Source organism: Nasonia vitripennis, chromosome 5 (assembly GCF_009193385.2).
Source record: "Nasonia vitripennis strain AsymCx chromosome 5, Nvit_psr_1.1, whole genome shotgun sequence".
Taxonomy (NCBI): Eukaryota; Metazoa; Arthropoda; class Insecta; order Hymenoptera; family Pteromalidae; genus Nasonia; species Nasonia vitripennis.
Genome location: NC_045761.1, coordinates 4,546,837 through 4,562,843, shown reverse-complemented (window position 1 = coordinate 4,562,843; position 16,007 = coordinate 4,546,837). Strand labels below are relative to the sequence as shown.

The 16,007-nt window shown below is 48.2% G+C and overlaps 1 protein-coding gene across 3 annotated transcripts; it reads left to right on the top strand.

Annotated features, from left to right (window-relative positions):
- The first annotated feature begins 229 nt into the window (after positions 1-229).
- Positions 230-15,655, top strand: LOC100679349. Of its 3 annotated transcripts, none has more exons than XM_016988297.3 (6): positions 230-410; positions 832-1,130; positions 9,631-9,990; positions 13,422-13,542; positions 13,984-14,156; positions 14,737-15,655. In XM_016988297.3, the coding sequence occupies exons 2-6, from the start codon at positions 1,058-1,060 to the stop codon at positions 14,802-14,804; spliced, it is 795 nt and encodes a 264-aa protein (XP_016843786.1). In that variant the 5' UTR covers positions 230-410; positions 832-1,057; the 3' UTR covers positions 14,805-15,655. The 3 variants fall into 3 exon arrangements, with proteins under 3 accessions (XP_016843786.1, XP_008209090.1, XP_031787671.1); XM_008210868.4 differs by having other exon boundaries at positions 232-410; positions 829-1,130; XM_031931811.2 differs by having other exon boundaries at positions 249-1,130; positions 14,741-15,655.
- Positions 15,656-16,007: the final 352 nt, after the last annotated feature.

The window sequence follows — 16,007 nt, the reverse complement described above, 5'->3', positions numbered from 1 at the left end:
CTGCAGCATCGCGGGTCGTGCCGTTGGCGTTATATATATATATATATATATATATATATATATATATATATATATATATATATATATATATATATATATATATATATATATATATACAGCACACCCGCTAGACCACAGGTGTGCGCGCGCGCAAACTCGAGGTGGCTGCGCGGCGTTGTGGAGGGGGTTGCGCGCTCTCTCGCGACGGCGCCGAGAGACTAGCTCTCTCGGAGGGCTGCTTTCGCGCTGGACAAGGGGAGCGAGAGCTTTAGTCCGACTCGGCGACGTCCTTGCGTCGGTTCGTCGTCGCTGCGCTGTCTCGGGGAATCGTGTGGCATGCGCTCGCACAAGTGGCCCGGATTGGCTGTAGCCGCGATCGGCTGTGTGATTTCGGCTGACGTGTGCACGCGGTGAGTTTTCGCTCGGGGTTTACCGCACACGCGTACAGCGTTATACTCCTGTGCTTCCTCCTGTATAGCCCTGCCTATGCGGTCGAGAGCGAGAGAGGAACGGATGGTCGGAGCAATTTCGTAAACTCGATCTACTGCCAGTGTGTGCGTGGGTGGAACAATCGGTTTCGAGCTCGCGCTCCGATAATATTCGATTGGCCTCTTTTTCACTCGGGCTCATTTGCGGCCATTGTATCGCGTTACAGCGAACGGGACCAGGCGACGCTCTCTCTAAAGCCATTGTCACCCGATCATTGTTATCGAAATTCCGGCCCATTGGCGTAATTAATGTTTAAATTACGCTAATGAACGGAACGCCTCGATCGGTCTTTCCTCCCTCACTCTCTTATAAAACTCTCTCTCGACCCTCAATTTTCAGCAGTGTGAGCAAGTAACGCGCTGAAAATGATGCGCGAAGCAGTGCGATACGACCTGTTAAGCAGAGGCAATGAAGCGCGACAAACTTTCCTCGTGAACGAGAAGAAGAAGACGAAGACGACGACTAGTCGACAGCTTGATCAGTAGTGCACAAGCGGTCGGGGTATACCGCCGACAGTCGTTACAGGAAGAGCAGAGCCGAGTACAGCAGCAGTAAGCAGCCAGTCAATATGCGATCTTCGCGCAGCCCGACGATACTCGCTGTACCACGGAGCTTTCTGTTGATCGTCGCTTTGACGTCAGGTGAGTGAACTTTGAACAAGGCAAATCGAACCTCTCCCCCCATTCCGCAGCGCCAGCGGAATTTCGGTCAATGTTTGCCTTTTGTCCGTATGACGACGAGCCGCGCGCTCGCGGGAAACGAGGCGCGATTGTTTATCGGAGGAGGATTTCCGAAGCCAGTCTGTGTATCTGTCTGTCTATCTGTTTGCCCGTGTGCATATGCGGCTGGATATGCAACGATTCGCCTCATTGAGCAACGCGATACACGTCCATACGTGATTGAGTGGAGTTTGGGTTTACAGCTGGGATTACGGAGCTCGATTACGCATACTTTTTTCCCGCGAACATAAATTAAAGCACGAAAAGCTCGCGCGCAAACTGTTTGCTTTTTGCGAGCAAGCAGCTTTCTCTTTGCACTGGCGAACCCTTAGTCGCGAGAGCAAACGCTTTTGGCGGAGCTGACTTTCCCTTGAATACTGACGAGACTTTACGAAGCCACTTCCGCCCTGATAAAAAGCCTTGCAGCTCGTTCCCAAATCGAATAGCCGCGCTGATCCCTAATATAACAGATCCGAGGGCTCCGTCGAATAATTGATTTCAGCCGCGGTGAAAAACGAGCCAAAACAAAACTTCCCTCCCAGAGCTTGCGGAGTGGCAAAACAAAGGCATCAGCGGAAAAAAGCCGCGAGGAAAAGTCCTCGAGATTTTTTAGCCACAAGAGACAAGCTCTGCTGTCGGCCGCAACTTTTCTCGTCCATTTCGTCCGATTATCATATCCGCAGGAGGAGCAAGCCACTCCCCCGTATTATTATTGGAAAAGTTGAGGGGCCGCAGTTATCGCTTTCCGGACAAGCACTCCCGTGAGGAAGAGCCGAGCGGCAGCAGCCAGCTATACTATCGCGTCTCTTGCGCCGCTGCAGCCCGAACCTCAAGATCGCCGGGCTTAAAGATCCCGGGGGGACTTGTACTTAACCCGCGAGAACGGCATCTTGCAGCTCGTCTCCCTGTTGCACCATTCGCCGATCTTCCGTCTTCTGCGAGCATCTATGCACTTTCGCGCTGCTGCTGCCGCTGCAAGCTGCAAGCTCGAGTCTCCCTCGGGAGATGGAAGCGATTTTCCTATTGTTACATACTGCTACAGCTCTCGGGCTATTAAAGTAGACGTGGCAAGTCGAGAAAGCCGAGCCAGAGCGAAGCTTAAACGCATGCGGAAATTAGTCGCTCGATACGCTCTTTTGTAATGATTTTCCGTTATCTCGAGCTTTAGGACTTTTGCTTCGTTAATACCCTGCACAGACTTCTCGAAATATTCTCCCAAAGTTTTTTCTCCAATTCCATATATACATTTAAACTGCATAATTATAGAGGAGAAAAAATGTTTCCCTCGTACGAGATTAAAGCGAGCTTTTTCCTGCCGCGCGCTGAAAAAAGCTCTCCGTTGACTCTCCGAACCTCCGGGGTATATCTCAGACATCTCAGACAGGAAAGCTGAAAGGAAATTTTTTTCCCGCGCGCGCGTGTTTCGCTTTCGCGTACTACTACTCTCCTCTCGTACAAATTGTTCCTGACACCTTTAATTAATTTTTTCCTTCTCTCGATGCGCACTCGGTTTCCGAGCGAAAATAGAGAGAACCGCCGTTGCGCAAAGGAATAGCTCGTACACGATACAGGTAATACTATATTCGACACGTTGAAATTGAATGGGACGTATACATAAGCGTGCTGGCGGTCGGCGAATCTCACCGACTCGCGAGGGAGCATGTAATATTGACGCATCCAATTATTAGCAAAACCACGCTAATTTCCGCGATTCCGGAGGCAAATTCAAACCATGCGGTGCGATCCGCCCCGCGTATATGTCATGTGTACAGAGAGATAGAGATATCCGCGGAGACCGGCTGGGCCATATATAGGGTTTGGAGCGCGCAATAACGCTGTACTATTATTGTCTCGCGCATAGGCCGGCTCTAATCGGTAATACCGCGATACAGCCTTTTCCCCGAAACCAGAGCGAACGAGAAATAAACCCTAGTTGCATTCGTTACCCTCTCGCCGAGACACAAAGCTTCGTCCCAAGAGCTTGCCGGGCGCTTTATTAACAGCAACGGAATTTCGCGTTTGACAGTGTGCGCGCGACAGTGAAGAATTACAAGCGTCTCTGCAGCGTGCGCTCAAATTGATTGTAGCGCGCGGCGTATAATACGCGCTGGAGATTAAAACTAACTTTTCCGGCTCATTGTGCAGCGAGCTCTATACACGTAGCCCCGGCGCTCGCAATTTTCTTTCGGCCTTAATTCGCCAGCGCGAGTGAGTGAAACTTGTTTAATAAATCCAAGTCTGATTATACACGCGCGACGAGTTTTTCAGTAGCACGACGGCGACGGGGAATCAAATTATGTAGACCAGTACGATTTACGCTTGAGCATCGGTTACGGGACTCGTATTTTTATTAAAAAACATGCGAGCGAGCGCGTAGGAGAGATAGATCGTTAAAGGGGAACGGTCTCGCGGGGAATGAGGAACGGCGGGACGCGCGATGCGTGATTTCCATTTGTATTCTACGCAGCTGCCGCTGAGTGAAACTTAGTGTCCGCGTCGTAGATCTTTATTTGGTAAACGCTCCGCGCAGCCACGAATCTTCATTAGTATTATAAGAGACGCAGCGCTCTCTCTCTCTCTCTCTCTCTCTCTCTCTCTCTCTCTCTCTCTCTGTGTATGTGTGTAGCCATGTACATGAATACAGAGCGAGAGGCGCTGAAAACGGGAGCCGAGTCGAAAAGTACGCTAGAGTTACGTACTTTATTGTAGTGCAAGCAAGAGAAAGCTCCGGAGTTAATCTAGATAAGCAGCCCAATCTTATTGCCGCCTAGTGCGCGCGCGCGCGCGCCCGAGACTACGGCAACTTTTCCACGCCGCTGCGGCGCACCGCTTGTTTATACATTTTGTATCGGGCTTGTTGCACTTATTTCTCTCCTCCGGGAGCTTCCAAGAGGAAGTATATAGTAGCTAGTGTGCACACTGTGTTCGTCGAAACTTTAAAGCTGGGTGGCGATGGATGAAAATTGATGCCGGATAAGTGTCCGTGAATCTGGGTTACTTCGAATTACGAGCTATTTTCGTGCGCGACTCTATGCTGGATGTACGCGCGCGACTACTTGTATGCGGGCCAGATAGTGTAGTGTGAATTATTTATCGAGTACTCGCGGGATTGAAATAGCGAAGGTAATGTAAATTGTTAAGTATACGCGAGAGAAGAGTTTATAATCGAGCTTGAATTCATCAAAACGTCAGGATACTCGGTCGCTATTTCTGGTATGTTTAATGGGCTATTTCTAGAATCAACCGTGGAAGGTTGCCATCGTCGGGTAAACGACAAGTTGAATGACGTACGCGAAATATCACGGTTCGAGATGTTTACAATTCGCGATACACCTTTTATCAATAAACGTCCATAAGGGATATGGGACTAATGAATCGAGCCTTTATATTCTGTTCGATGAACGGTGAAGGGAGCAAAGAATCTCGTTAATTAGCGAATTCATACAGGCGTATAAAATTCGGTGCGCGAAACGTTGCGGCTTCATTATACCCGACGAGCTTTCATTGGCTTATTATAATGATAATTTCTGCAGCTTCGAAAAGCCATACGCGCATCAGCTCATGCAAAATGACTTTTTAATTCGCGACCGAATAACGCCATCAAAGATTCAGCCTCTGGGTTTGATTGATTATTCCTGCTTTGTCCGACAAACACAATCAATCAACTCGTCCATCCATCAAACTCTTTTCCTCTTCGCCGCTGATTAATACCAAATTTGAATCATCCTTTATATACGGAACATATCACTTTGCATCATCGCTCGCGGGGTGCGCGCACGCGAATCACACGGCCGCGCGGCTATTATCGCCCCCCCCAGTGTTCCACCGCGAGCTTGCGGGAAAACCGTGGAAATTTATTCCGACCGCACGGCGCAGCTCTCCTATATACACATACGCGATAATCAGAAGCTCGATTCTCGCGGTGCCGATCTTATTACCCGACATTCATCCATCCATTTCTCCCCTCGCGTCACGGGCCATCTCTCGCTGGCTAAACTCGTTCCTTTCTCCTGCGCGCATACGTACACCGGGCACGCGCTCTCTTCGAGGAAGGTATATAAAGAGCCACGCGCACCACATACAGAGTATCATATACAGAGACGATATGCCGGGGTGTTACGTCGCCGCCCCTTCTCGCCATTTGATCCCCGCACCGGTTCGCCCGCTTTAAGAGGCCATACGTCGACCCCGTCCGTATATATAAATTACGTATACGTACGCAGGCCGTTGAATGGCTTCATTACGCGCCGACGACTCGTCGAGATCAGAATTTCTCTTGCGCTCAGTGTGTGTGTGTGTGTGTGTGTGTGTGTGGAAGTCGCATATCGGAATTTCGGGCGTCCGGATTTTCGCGGCGGTGACTCGACGGCCCTGCGATCGATGATCCGCGAATTTTCGATGGCTCGTGTCGCTCGAAGAGAGCGACAGCCGCAAGCTTCGCCTGGGATGGAAATCATGAATATGAATGCGCGCATCGATGGGAGTCGTGCGGCTCTGATGTAATAAAACGAGCGATCCGTCGGGCTCTTTTTCTTCTGTATAATTTCTGATCTGCCTGGGGAATCGACTCGGTTTTTCAGCTTTACCGACTTATTGTCGATTCAGTAGTCACACCCGGGCTCGGGCCAGACGCGTCCGCTGACTGGGAAAACTTTTTCCGAAAAGCGAGGTAAAACGCGTAAAACGGCTCTCTCCGCGCGCAGTGCATTACGGAGTAATTGAGAACAACGCGGCACGTGGCGCGCGGGCAAAGGGGAGAAAGACAGAGGGAATTTTATTATGCCAGGGGGCATAATTTTTATTGAGTAAATGGCCTTCTCGTGCACGCGAGCCAGCGGATATTAAGCAGTTTTTTTTTCTCAACGCAGCGAGTCGAGCTGCACGCACGCCATATTATACGGGGAAGAACGAGAGAATGAGAGAGAGAGAATTTTATTACGGCCACGCGCGTTGTAGTGCGCGTTATGAGAGCGAGGTGTACCGAAAAACCGGAAAAAATAATTGTAGGCTTCTCTCGCGCATAGTTTTTATTGGATGGCGGCTTTGTGGCGTAAGGAGCAAAAATCCAGAGAGCTTTTTCTTCTTGTGCGGCAAGTCGCGGGGAATATTGTTTCGAAAGTGTAAAATGGAATTTCACCGAAGAGAGAAAATGTTCAAACAGAGCGCGACTATATACGGGAAGTTTTACTCTAAGAAAGCAGAGCGCGCGAAATGTAGGGTAAGTGCAAATAACGGAGTTCCCCAGGCTGCGGCTAAACTAGTGGAATAGGACGTTCTTTCGTCAGACGCCGCGGCTCGCACACGACTTTCCTCTTTCCCGCGCTCTGTCCTCGCTAATTTCACGGCACCGCAAAGTGCGAAAATTGTCAAAGAGAGAAGCCCTTTGCCGCGTAATATTTAATACTCCTACCGTTGAAGGAAGCCAGTCCGTTTTCTTTTCTCTCTCATGAAATATTTGTCTCTCTACTCGCGAGCGTCGTGAAAGTTTGCGTCGACTATTTTCAAGCTTACTTTTTTTTTAAACAAAAGAAAAACATCGAGCTCTCCGCCGAACGGATTACTACGTCGTGTAATCACGTGCGCTTCTCCGGCAAAATATCTCTGGCGCGCGAAAACAAGGAGAACGGAACCGTCAAAAGAAGCGGGGAAAAAAGCAGCACGCCGTGAGAGAAGGTTAACAACGGGGCCGAAGAAAGAAAACGCGCTCCCCATGCCTGCGCCAACTCCGATGCGAATCGGTCTCTCTCGCTTCGCACTTGACGCGCTTTTGATCTCCGGCTGGAGAAAGGGGGAGCCGCGCTGCATTTCCATGCGTCGTTATTATTTCTTTTTAGCGCCGCGGAAGAAAGCGCGAAAGAGAGTCAAAGGGAGTGCGCGCGCTCTTGGCGAATACATTCGTTTGAGAGTGAAATTTCTCTTCGTTGAGATATGCTGGAATGAAGAATGAGCCGCGTGCGTGCCTGCGTGAGAGTGAGATAATGAGATTTATATTATGCGAGAGCTGTCGTCACTTTGTTTAGATTCTGTATATAAAAAAATTAACTTTAATTGGACTTCCAACATGAACCTCCTTCAGCCCAGTCATTTCGAATTCCATTTCCATCCTTTTTGAACTATCCAGCGTCAAAGATCCAAAGCACCCGCCGCTGGAAATGTTTACCATACAGTCCCTCGGCGCGCGATCCCCCGTCAAATACTTGAGCGGCGGTACTTCGCGTCACCTCTCCCCGTATGCACTCGGCGATGCAACTCGATGCGCGAGTGTGTATACGTGTAACCCCCTGGCGGCGTGAAATTCGACAAAAGCGTCGAGCACGTCTCTCTCTCTCTCTCTCTCTCTCTCTCTCTCTCTCTCCCGCCCTCTTCGTCGCTCGACCCCTCGAATCCACGCGCAGCGAGAATCTTCGCGCGTCGCGGTCCACTTGCAAGCGCGCTTGGCTCTCGAGGCTCTTCTGCGTACCGAGCTTAGCGTCGTCTGAGGTCCAGGCAAAACTCGTTCGCTCTCGAGTTTCAACGTCTCCGCTTTGACGAACGCCCTCTCGTCGGCGGCGGCCTTTGATGTGCGCGCCGCGGCGACAATGGAGAGCGGAGGGTGCGTCGAAGCTTTGCGGACGAGTGCTGCCAGCAGTCAAAGTACTGCAGTTTCTCCGGGAACTTTTTTTCTTCTCTCTCCTCATCGTTCTCCCCCCCCCCACCCCGCGCAGAGAGAACGAAATTTTTTTCCTCGCGCCTCCATGCGCGGCGGGTTATTTTTCTTTGTGTAATTACCGCGTGCGACTGGCCTTCGTGTGCTTTTTTAACAGCGTTCGCTGCGCAGCGAGGCGCTTTTTCTTTGAATATTCCGCGGGCCGTAAATAAGTAAACTTCAAATTTTCTCGAGGTACTCTGTGTGAATTTTCCTCGTTTCCGATAAGAAAGAGCCGCTCGAGGCTGATTGTACGCGAGAGATTGCGCGCGAAAGGCCAGGTGTAATAGAGCCCGCGGTGCAATTAAAAATCGCGATCGACAAAGAGAAAGCAACCTGGTGTACTACCAGCTACTGAATTGTAGCGCTGTTGGCGCGCATAAACAAAAAAACAGCCGCACTCGAGCGACAACAAAGGGCGTTCCGTCTAGAAAAAGAGCTTTCACGCGGGAGTGGGTATTTAATAGCTTAATTTGGCAGGCGCGTATCGATCGGGAGGGAAGAGTATAGAGCTTTAGCGCTGCATACGCGCGGGGAGAGGGTGGAAAAGGTTTGTTGTATGCACAGGCCCATGCGATCTCTCTCGCGATAGCTATCAACTCCGACGGCGCGTGCGTGCAGCGCGTGATTGTTGTGTGCGCCGCGCTGCAGACGTTATACACACGCCATCGTCATCGTAAAGTGTCGTTCGCTCGCTTATTAAGCCCTGCGCGTATAAACGTTTCGCGTGTTTCGGATCGCCTGTCGTCGTCGCGTCGATTCCCGCTCGAGAGTAGCGCGGGGGAGGGACTCGCATTCATTTGCAGCCGCCGAGCTTTCGAGTGGCTTTCGACGGCCTTTCGTTATTCTATGCCGCGGGATCGAATGAGCTTTGACTTGGCCGTGTGCGTTATTATAATCGCTTTAAGCGTCGCGGTTTTGTGTGTGTACATACTCTCGGACTTCCTCATGAGCGCGCGCAAGTGAGCTGCACCGGTCGATGATCGATTAGGCCGGCTCGCTGCCTTTGTCGCGTATGAGCTATTACGGCGGGATTTTCAAAGCAGAGTCCGTTCATGCGTGTGGCTTGAAAGCTTCGATCGAGAATCAAAAGTCGCGAGAGCTTGATGCAGCGATAACGGAGGGATGCGGTTGTCGAGGATATATCGCGCGATGGTTATGTGTTGCTGTTGCGGGAAGAGCTGTATCGGTTTTTTCCTCGGCGTGCGATGCTTGAGGCTTTTCGCGCGTTGAGCTTGTGATCGATTCTAGGCGTGGTAGGGAGCAGAATTAACGGTATTTCATTTCTGAAATAATTTTGCAGAATTAATGCATACGCTTGAAATCGGTGAAATCTGAATTTCAACGTGTTTTCCGCGTTAAAAAAAGCTTGGGGGCTTTTGATTTAACTTCGAAGTTTTTTATTTTATATTTCCATATTCTTCGAATTATTTTCGGGCGAAAAGCACGTCGGAATTAAAATTTGACTAATTCCGATCGTGCACTCTGCAAAATCCCAGAAATTACACAAAATCATTTTGACCCGACATTCTAGGAAAGCGCTGCACGACCCGAAATTTCCTCCACCGCTCGCTTTAGTTTAAACAAGAAAATTACTCGTCGTTCAAACACCCCGGGAGTATAATTCGAGTTAGAAATCGACCTCCTCGCTGCTTCGAACTCATTCAATTCAATGGAAAATCAAGTCCGATCTCTGTCTAACTCTCTCTCTCTCCTGCGCTTATGGCCTGTCCACAGGAGTGCTGTCCATCAACATAACGACAGTGGACATCCCGTACCTGATAAAAGCAGGCAGCTCCGAGCCGATTGTCCTCGACTGCAATTACGAGCTGGGCAGTTCAGCCACGGACGGCCTCGTCATCAAGTGGTTCGTCAATCAGGATGTGCTGTATCAGTGGATTCACGGCATGCAGCCATCGGGCAGCGACGAGTTTCGGAAGTACATCGACGTCTCGTTCAAGGCGAGCGACGACCCGCGCACAATGTACCGGGCGGTCAAGCTGGTCAAGCCCAGCCACGAGCTCAGCGGTAACGTCAAGTGTCTCATATCGACTATCTACGACGAGGCCGAGGCCGTCAGGAAGATGCTCGTTTACTGTGAGTTGTATATACTTCATTTCTTGTTATTCGTGTATGCGTATAGCAGCTGTCAATTTTACAAACTGCTCGTCGAGTTATGTTTAATTTTGAATACAGGAAACAGGATCGCGTAAGGGAACGAATTTATTTTGAGAACAACAATCATGCATTATGGACAGAAGCCGGCGTCGGTGTATCGACAATAGTATTTATGCAATTGATGAAACTGTCTGTATCCGTCGCGTAGCTCGTTAAAAAATAAACCGAAACCTGATTACCTCGCGCACACAACACTCGGCTCTGCTCGAAATAGTCGCACTGCAGCGACGGCGCATCGAGAGCATTCGATATATCGGGCAAGTCGAACAATTCGCGTTCGAACTATCGACCGCTCAACGAACCATCGGCATTTCAAGCTTGCGCACGAGAGCTTAAGCGACGGAGAAACAAACCGATATAAGCGCGAATTCAACATCGGTCGAAGGGGGAAAAAATAAAAGTCTCGATCCGATTTCCATCAAAATCCAGCTAACCCGGCAAGTTCCACGTGCGCAGAGTAACTTTTCAGGCCACATATACATACATATAGCTGCGGAGCTTCGGTTGCGTGCGCAAACGGCGACCGCAGCAGCGGGCCTCGAATGCAGCCGACAGATGCGGCAATCGCTTCGCGAGACACGAACGATATTTCGCGGCCGTCAATCAGGAGCACGATTTAGCTTGCAGTTTCCCTCGTTTTCTCTCTCACTCCCACGATCCATCTCTCAGCAGTTGTCTATATCCAGCCGCTCGCGCACTCGTGTATCGGCGGAAGGAAGTTTTGAGTGCGTATTTGTTGTTCGGAGCATCTCGCGCGATAACGAGCCGAACGCGGTTATATAAAAGTGCCTCGAAATTCGCGCGGCGTCAATTTTACCGGCTAATCGATGAGCTTTCATTGAACGCTACCGGGGCCGGAATTATTTTTTAATCATCGAAAAATAAACGAAGTCAGAGAGAGAGAGAGAGAGAGAGAGAGAGAGAGAGAGAGAGAGAGAGAGAGAGAGAGAGAGAGAGAGTGAGAGTGCCACTTTTATCGTATATTTATAACGAGTAAACGAGGGCGATCAATCACTTTGTCTTTGGCACTAACACGCGCACCAGAGCACAGCCCAGCACACGGAAGAGACGAATGTCCCGGGCACATCGGGCTAAGCTGACCTCCCTCTCGGCCAAATGACGTGGTCGAGCTTACTCGGTCTGGCATTGGGAAACGATGGATGTTTCGCTGCGTATGCCATAGCCCTAAAAGATTCCCATCGATCAAGCTGAGAGCGATTTCGCGAGAGAGCGAGCCGCGCAGGGGTGACTTTTCTTCTTTATGGACGCCTACCGGCCTATATATACAACATGATATGAGACTGTGAGAAAAATCATGTCTAGGGCTTCTTTCTTGGCTTTGCTGATCGTTTCTCATGTCTACTATACACACCTACGAGTTCGACGGCTCTCTCTCTCTCTCTCTCTCTCTCTCTCTCTCTCTCTCTCCGTGCCGAGCGTGAGACTGATGTTTCATGATTTAAGGGGCGGAATAATACCGCTTGATAAAATGCACTTACGAATTTCTTCCGCGTGAGAGTGAGCGTTTTTCCCTATACAGTTTTAGCGCGATAAATTAAAGCCGACGATTCTCGTAAGTCTTTTTCATCGTCTGTATAGGTAATATCGATTCGACTCTCCATATACGATAACGGAGTGAAAAAACTTGGAGAAAAAAGGAATCGATTTCCAATCAGCCGTGATGGACACGCCATTAGGCTTCCTCTGTATGCATTAAATAATAAAACGCGATCGATCGATCGACTGCCGTTGAAGTTTCGAAACTTATTCTCGATGTATACCATTGGAATGTGTATATATACGATTCAAAGTGGGCCGCATAATATCTCTGACTTTGGACGTTGTTTCCTCGGGGGGCACTTAGCCACAGAGAGCAGCGCACTTAGCCGGCGCTAATGAAAAAGCTCGCCATTATTATCCGCGGCGTGTTTCGAAAATCGATGGAGCAAATTACCTATCGTTTCCGTCTCTCTCTTTTACACTTGGGCACTCTCCTTTCATCGAAATGCTCCGTTCACGAGTCAGGGAAAATATACAGTAATCGAATGTAAATCCGTGTGTACGTAAATACCTTGCAGAATTGCGTGCGACACACTTTAGAAGTTTAGTGTATACGTGTGTGTGAGAGGGTATGTTGATGCGCCGAAACGGATTCTTAAGCACTTTAGCGCGAGGAGCTGTGTAGGTTGAGCGAAACCAGCCCGCTAAAAGCACTTTGCCAGGGGTTGCGCGAGCGCATCTACGGCGCATGGTTAATGCAGGCCAGAGTCGAGTAAAGTGTCGGCTAATTCCCGCAAGAAAAGCGTCTTCTGGTGATCAAGCGCTCTCCTAACGCAGCCACTCACTGCATCGAAAACGAGCCTTATCAAAAGCCAAGAAGCTCATCTTCGTACACACTCGCGCGAAAAATAACGATTCACCGTGATTTTTCTTTCGGCATTCCGTAATAAGCGCATACACGCGCGCAAACTTTAAGCGCATCAGGCTGTCTCTCTTTCTTCCGCGGCAGCGCTGAAAAGCAACAAACGAGCAAAAGCCCCGAGCGCGCAGGAAAAAATTTAAAACGGACAAAAAGAAGGAAGGAAACTGAAGTGGAGCGGTGGCGCATCCTACTGTATACGTGTATATATATATATATATATATATATATATATATATATATATATATATATATATATATATATATATATATATATATATATATATATATATATATATATATATATATATATCACTGCGCAGTGCAACGTCGTCGTAGTCGTTGTGGCTTGCGCACACGCGTATGAATATGCATGAATTACACGGCCGCGGGAATATGGGGCGCTGGATGCAGCGCGCAACATAATACGCGCCGCGCATATTAAAGCGCGAGAGCTCGAGCCTCGAGATACCGTTGCAACGCGTATTTCTGGCCGGTCTTCGTATGTGTCTGTGTTTGCGAGGCGACGCACAAGACGAAAAGCCAAGGATTTGACGAATAAATTAATACTCTGCGGCTCCCACGAGTGTTTGCGGATTTTTCCCCGGGACGGCTCCCCTCGATGTGCTGCCGCGTGGCTTTTTTGTTCGACGGCCGCTCGGGCGTCAGCGTTTTTTTTCTCTTTTTTCCGCGGGGGTTTGCTTAATCTAATGGATATATGCGGTGCGTTAGAGTTTTCTGTTTTTTTCGAGGACGTTATTTCGGATTTTTTTCCGTGGATGAACGCTGGGATGTAGGCATTTAGATTGCGCAAAGACACAGTACGGAGATAAATTTGTTTCTCGAGGAAAGGGGTCACACTGACGGACAAACTCGAGCGCGAAAGAAAGATCTAATGGACTGCCTGTTATTTTTTTTCTGTCTTTTGCAGCGCCGGAAAAAAGCTTACGGCTGCATCAGCCGGTGCTGAATAAAACTGCGAACCGCCTCACCGTCACTTGTCTCGCTGAAGACCTTTATCCACGGCCTAAGATCATTATTCATCATGACAGGTGAGACAGGCCACTCCGTGGCCGCTGTATATGTATATAAGCATGCCATACACCTATACGCGCGCGGATTTTACACAGGTTTTTTCCCTCGCTTCACTTTAGTCTTGACAGGGCTTATTCTCGAAACTAGACGAGTCTATTTTGCGGTGCGTCTGTACATCGCCGCCGGGGTATGTAGCGCACATTATGAGAAAAAAGAACTGCTGTATAACTGAATTCAGAGCTTTTTCGAAGATATTTTTCACGTTGAATCGAATTCCCATGTCGGTTAAATATTAGGACTGTCTGTATTGTCACGGGGGGGGGGGGGGGGGAGAAACGACGGGAACGATAAGTTCACGAACTGACGAAAATCTTGAGTTGGTTAAAAACGTATTTTTGACATTAAATCGAATTGATTGATCGAATCTACTTTTGTCACGCTCTGTTGCTACCCTCCAGAATACCAATCAAGCTCCAAGAGGAAATATATAAAAACAACACCGACGGACGCTTCAAAGCCGAGGCCATAGCTGTCCTGGAGGCGGACAAAGTCGAACTCCCGGCGATATTCAGATGCGAGGTTTCCATCCCAGAGGCCAACTACACGTCTGTCAGAGAGTACGTCTACAACGGTAATGCAGTCACTATTAATTTATTCACTCCGCTCACGCAACACGTCTAGTTTAGTCTTAATGCTGCGAGATGTAAAAGAAACGGCTATATACCCTCGTTATTAAATAAAAAGTCGCCAGGAGGATACACGTTAAAGTTCTCTCGGCTCGTGAGTAGCTTTCAGGAGAAGTTTTTAAAGTTGCAGCGGGCGGCTGGGAAATATTTTTCGCCATAACGCAGGGGGTAATTAATTATAAGCTGCCTTTGAGAAAAAAAAAGTTTGCCTCTGTGCGCTGCAGCGTTGAAAACGCGCAGGCTCGTCTCCCACAAGCCATTAACTACAATGACGAAACGCAGCTGCAGCAGCAGCAGCCCAAGGGAAATTAGGATCCGGTGCTTTATCTTTCACGAAGGACAAACGTCCGCGCGAGAGTATGGCGACGAGGCCGAAAAGTTTCGCGGGATCCTAATCACCCGGCAAATGCTTTGTCGTTAGCGCTCGCGGCTGCGGGATTTAAAAACTGCCGCGTGTATGAATTAGTTCTAGATATTCTCCCGTATAATGACGCGTGTGCTATTCTGGTTTGTTTTTCATTTCAGGCAGCCACGTACCCTGCCTATCGCTACTGATACTTGCTCTGAACCTCATCGTATTCAAGAGGTACTAGTGAGGACAAAACTGCTTGTCAACAATATGTCCAAGTGCCTATACTAGGAATCAATATAAGTGGACGAATATTTGAAATCGAGGGAGAGGAGAGAGGGAGACGGAAGAGAATTTAAGAAAAAAAAGGAAACAGAGACAGAACTTTATCGTTGTGCCGGGCAATTATAAAAATTATAATGAAAGAATACGACTGATTCGATCGCGACAAAGGCGAGAGAGAGAGAGAGAGAGAAATATATAGTTATGCAAGTTTAAGGTGTTGCCAACTTGTGTTTAAAAAATAAATGTTAATTAAGGTCTAAATGGACAACATATAATATGTGTGTACATGTTTTACAAAAAAAAGTTTAGATAAACAATACTCATGAGTGTGAGTCAGTGTATATACGTATGTATATAAGCGTTTGTTTGAAGAAGATATAAATGATATATGATTTGATTGTTATTTGAATGTCGAATCAGCCACACTCTGTTCATCCGAATATACGAGTCGTCGCGTTTCCGGGTAGTGATTATACTTATGATTTGTGCAGTAGTGAAAATCTAACGTTTACGAAGCTATTTTCAATGTAAAGTATGTAAATATACAAACAACATTGCGTTTGTAATTCGCAGCTGTGTTCTTCTCATATAATTGATATAGATCGACTGAAATATATGAACTTTGCTTTAAACCGTTTTGTGATAAATGATGTAACCTATTTTTCATTGATTCAGTTACCATCATAATCGACACTGGTCAAATTCGATATTCGAATTTTAAAAGCATTGCGTACACTTCGATTCCGAGTTTATTATATTGTGAAACAAAATCACGCCAATTTGATAAATATTACAATAAATTTATTACATGAAATTACTTGTTTCCATACCTTTCTTTGCCAATCCTCCCCTCCATTCGGTCATCAAGCAAAATTACGTCACGGTCGCTTCGTGCATTTTTAATCCGAAAATCCTCGTCCCTTTCCAGCGACACGACGTTTTACCCGCTTAATTAGTCGAGCGACGCGATTAAAGGCGCCGTTATCCCATTATCATCAGCCTTTTAAAAGGTTGAAGGAGTACAGTGGGCGGCGAGGAAGAGGCGAGCGTGGCCCGCCTGATTGATGGCAACCGCAGCGACGAGCTACGACATCTTGTGGTGCCGGTGTCAGGGGCTCGAGGCGATGCACTTTCTTCGATGAAGACGGCAGCGAAGAGACGA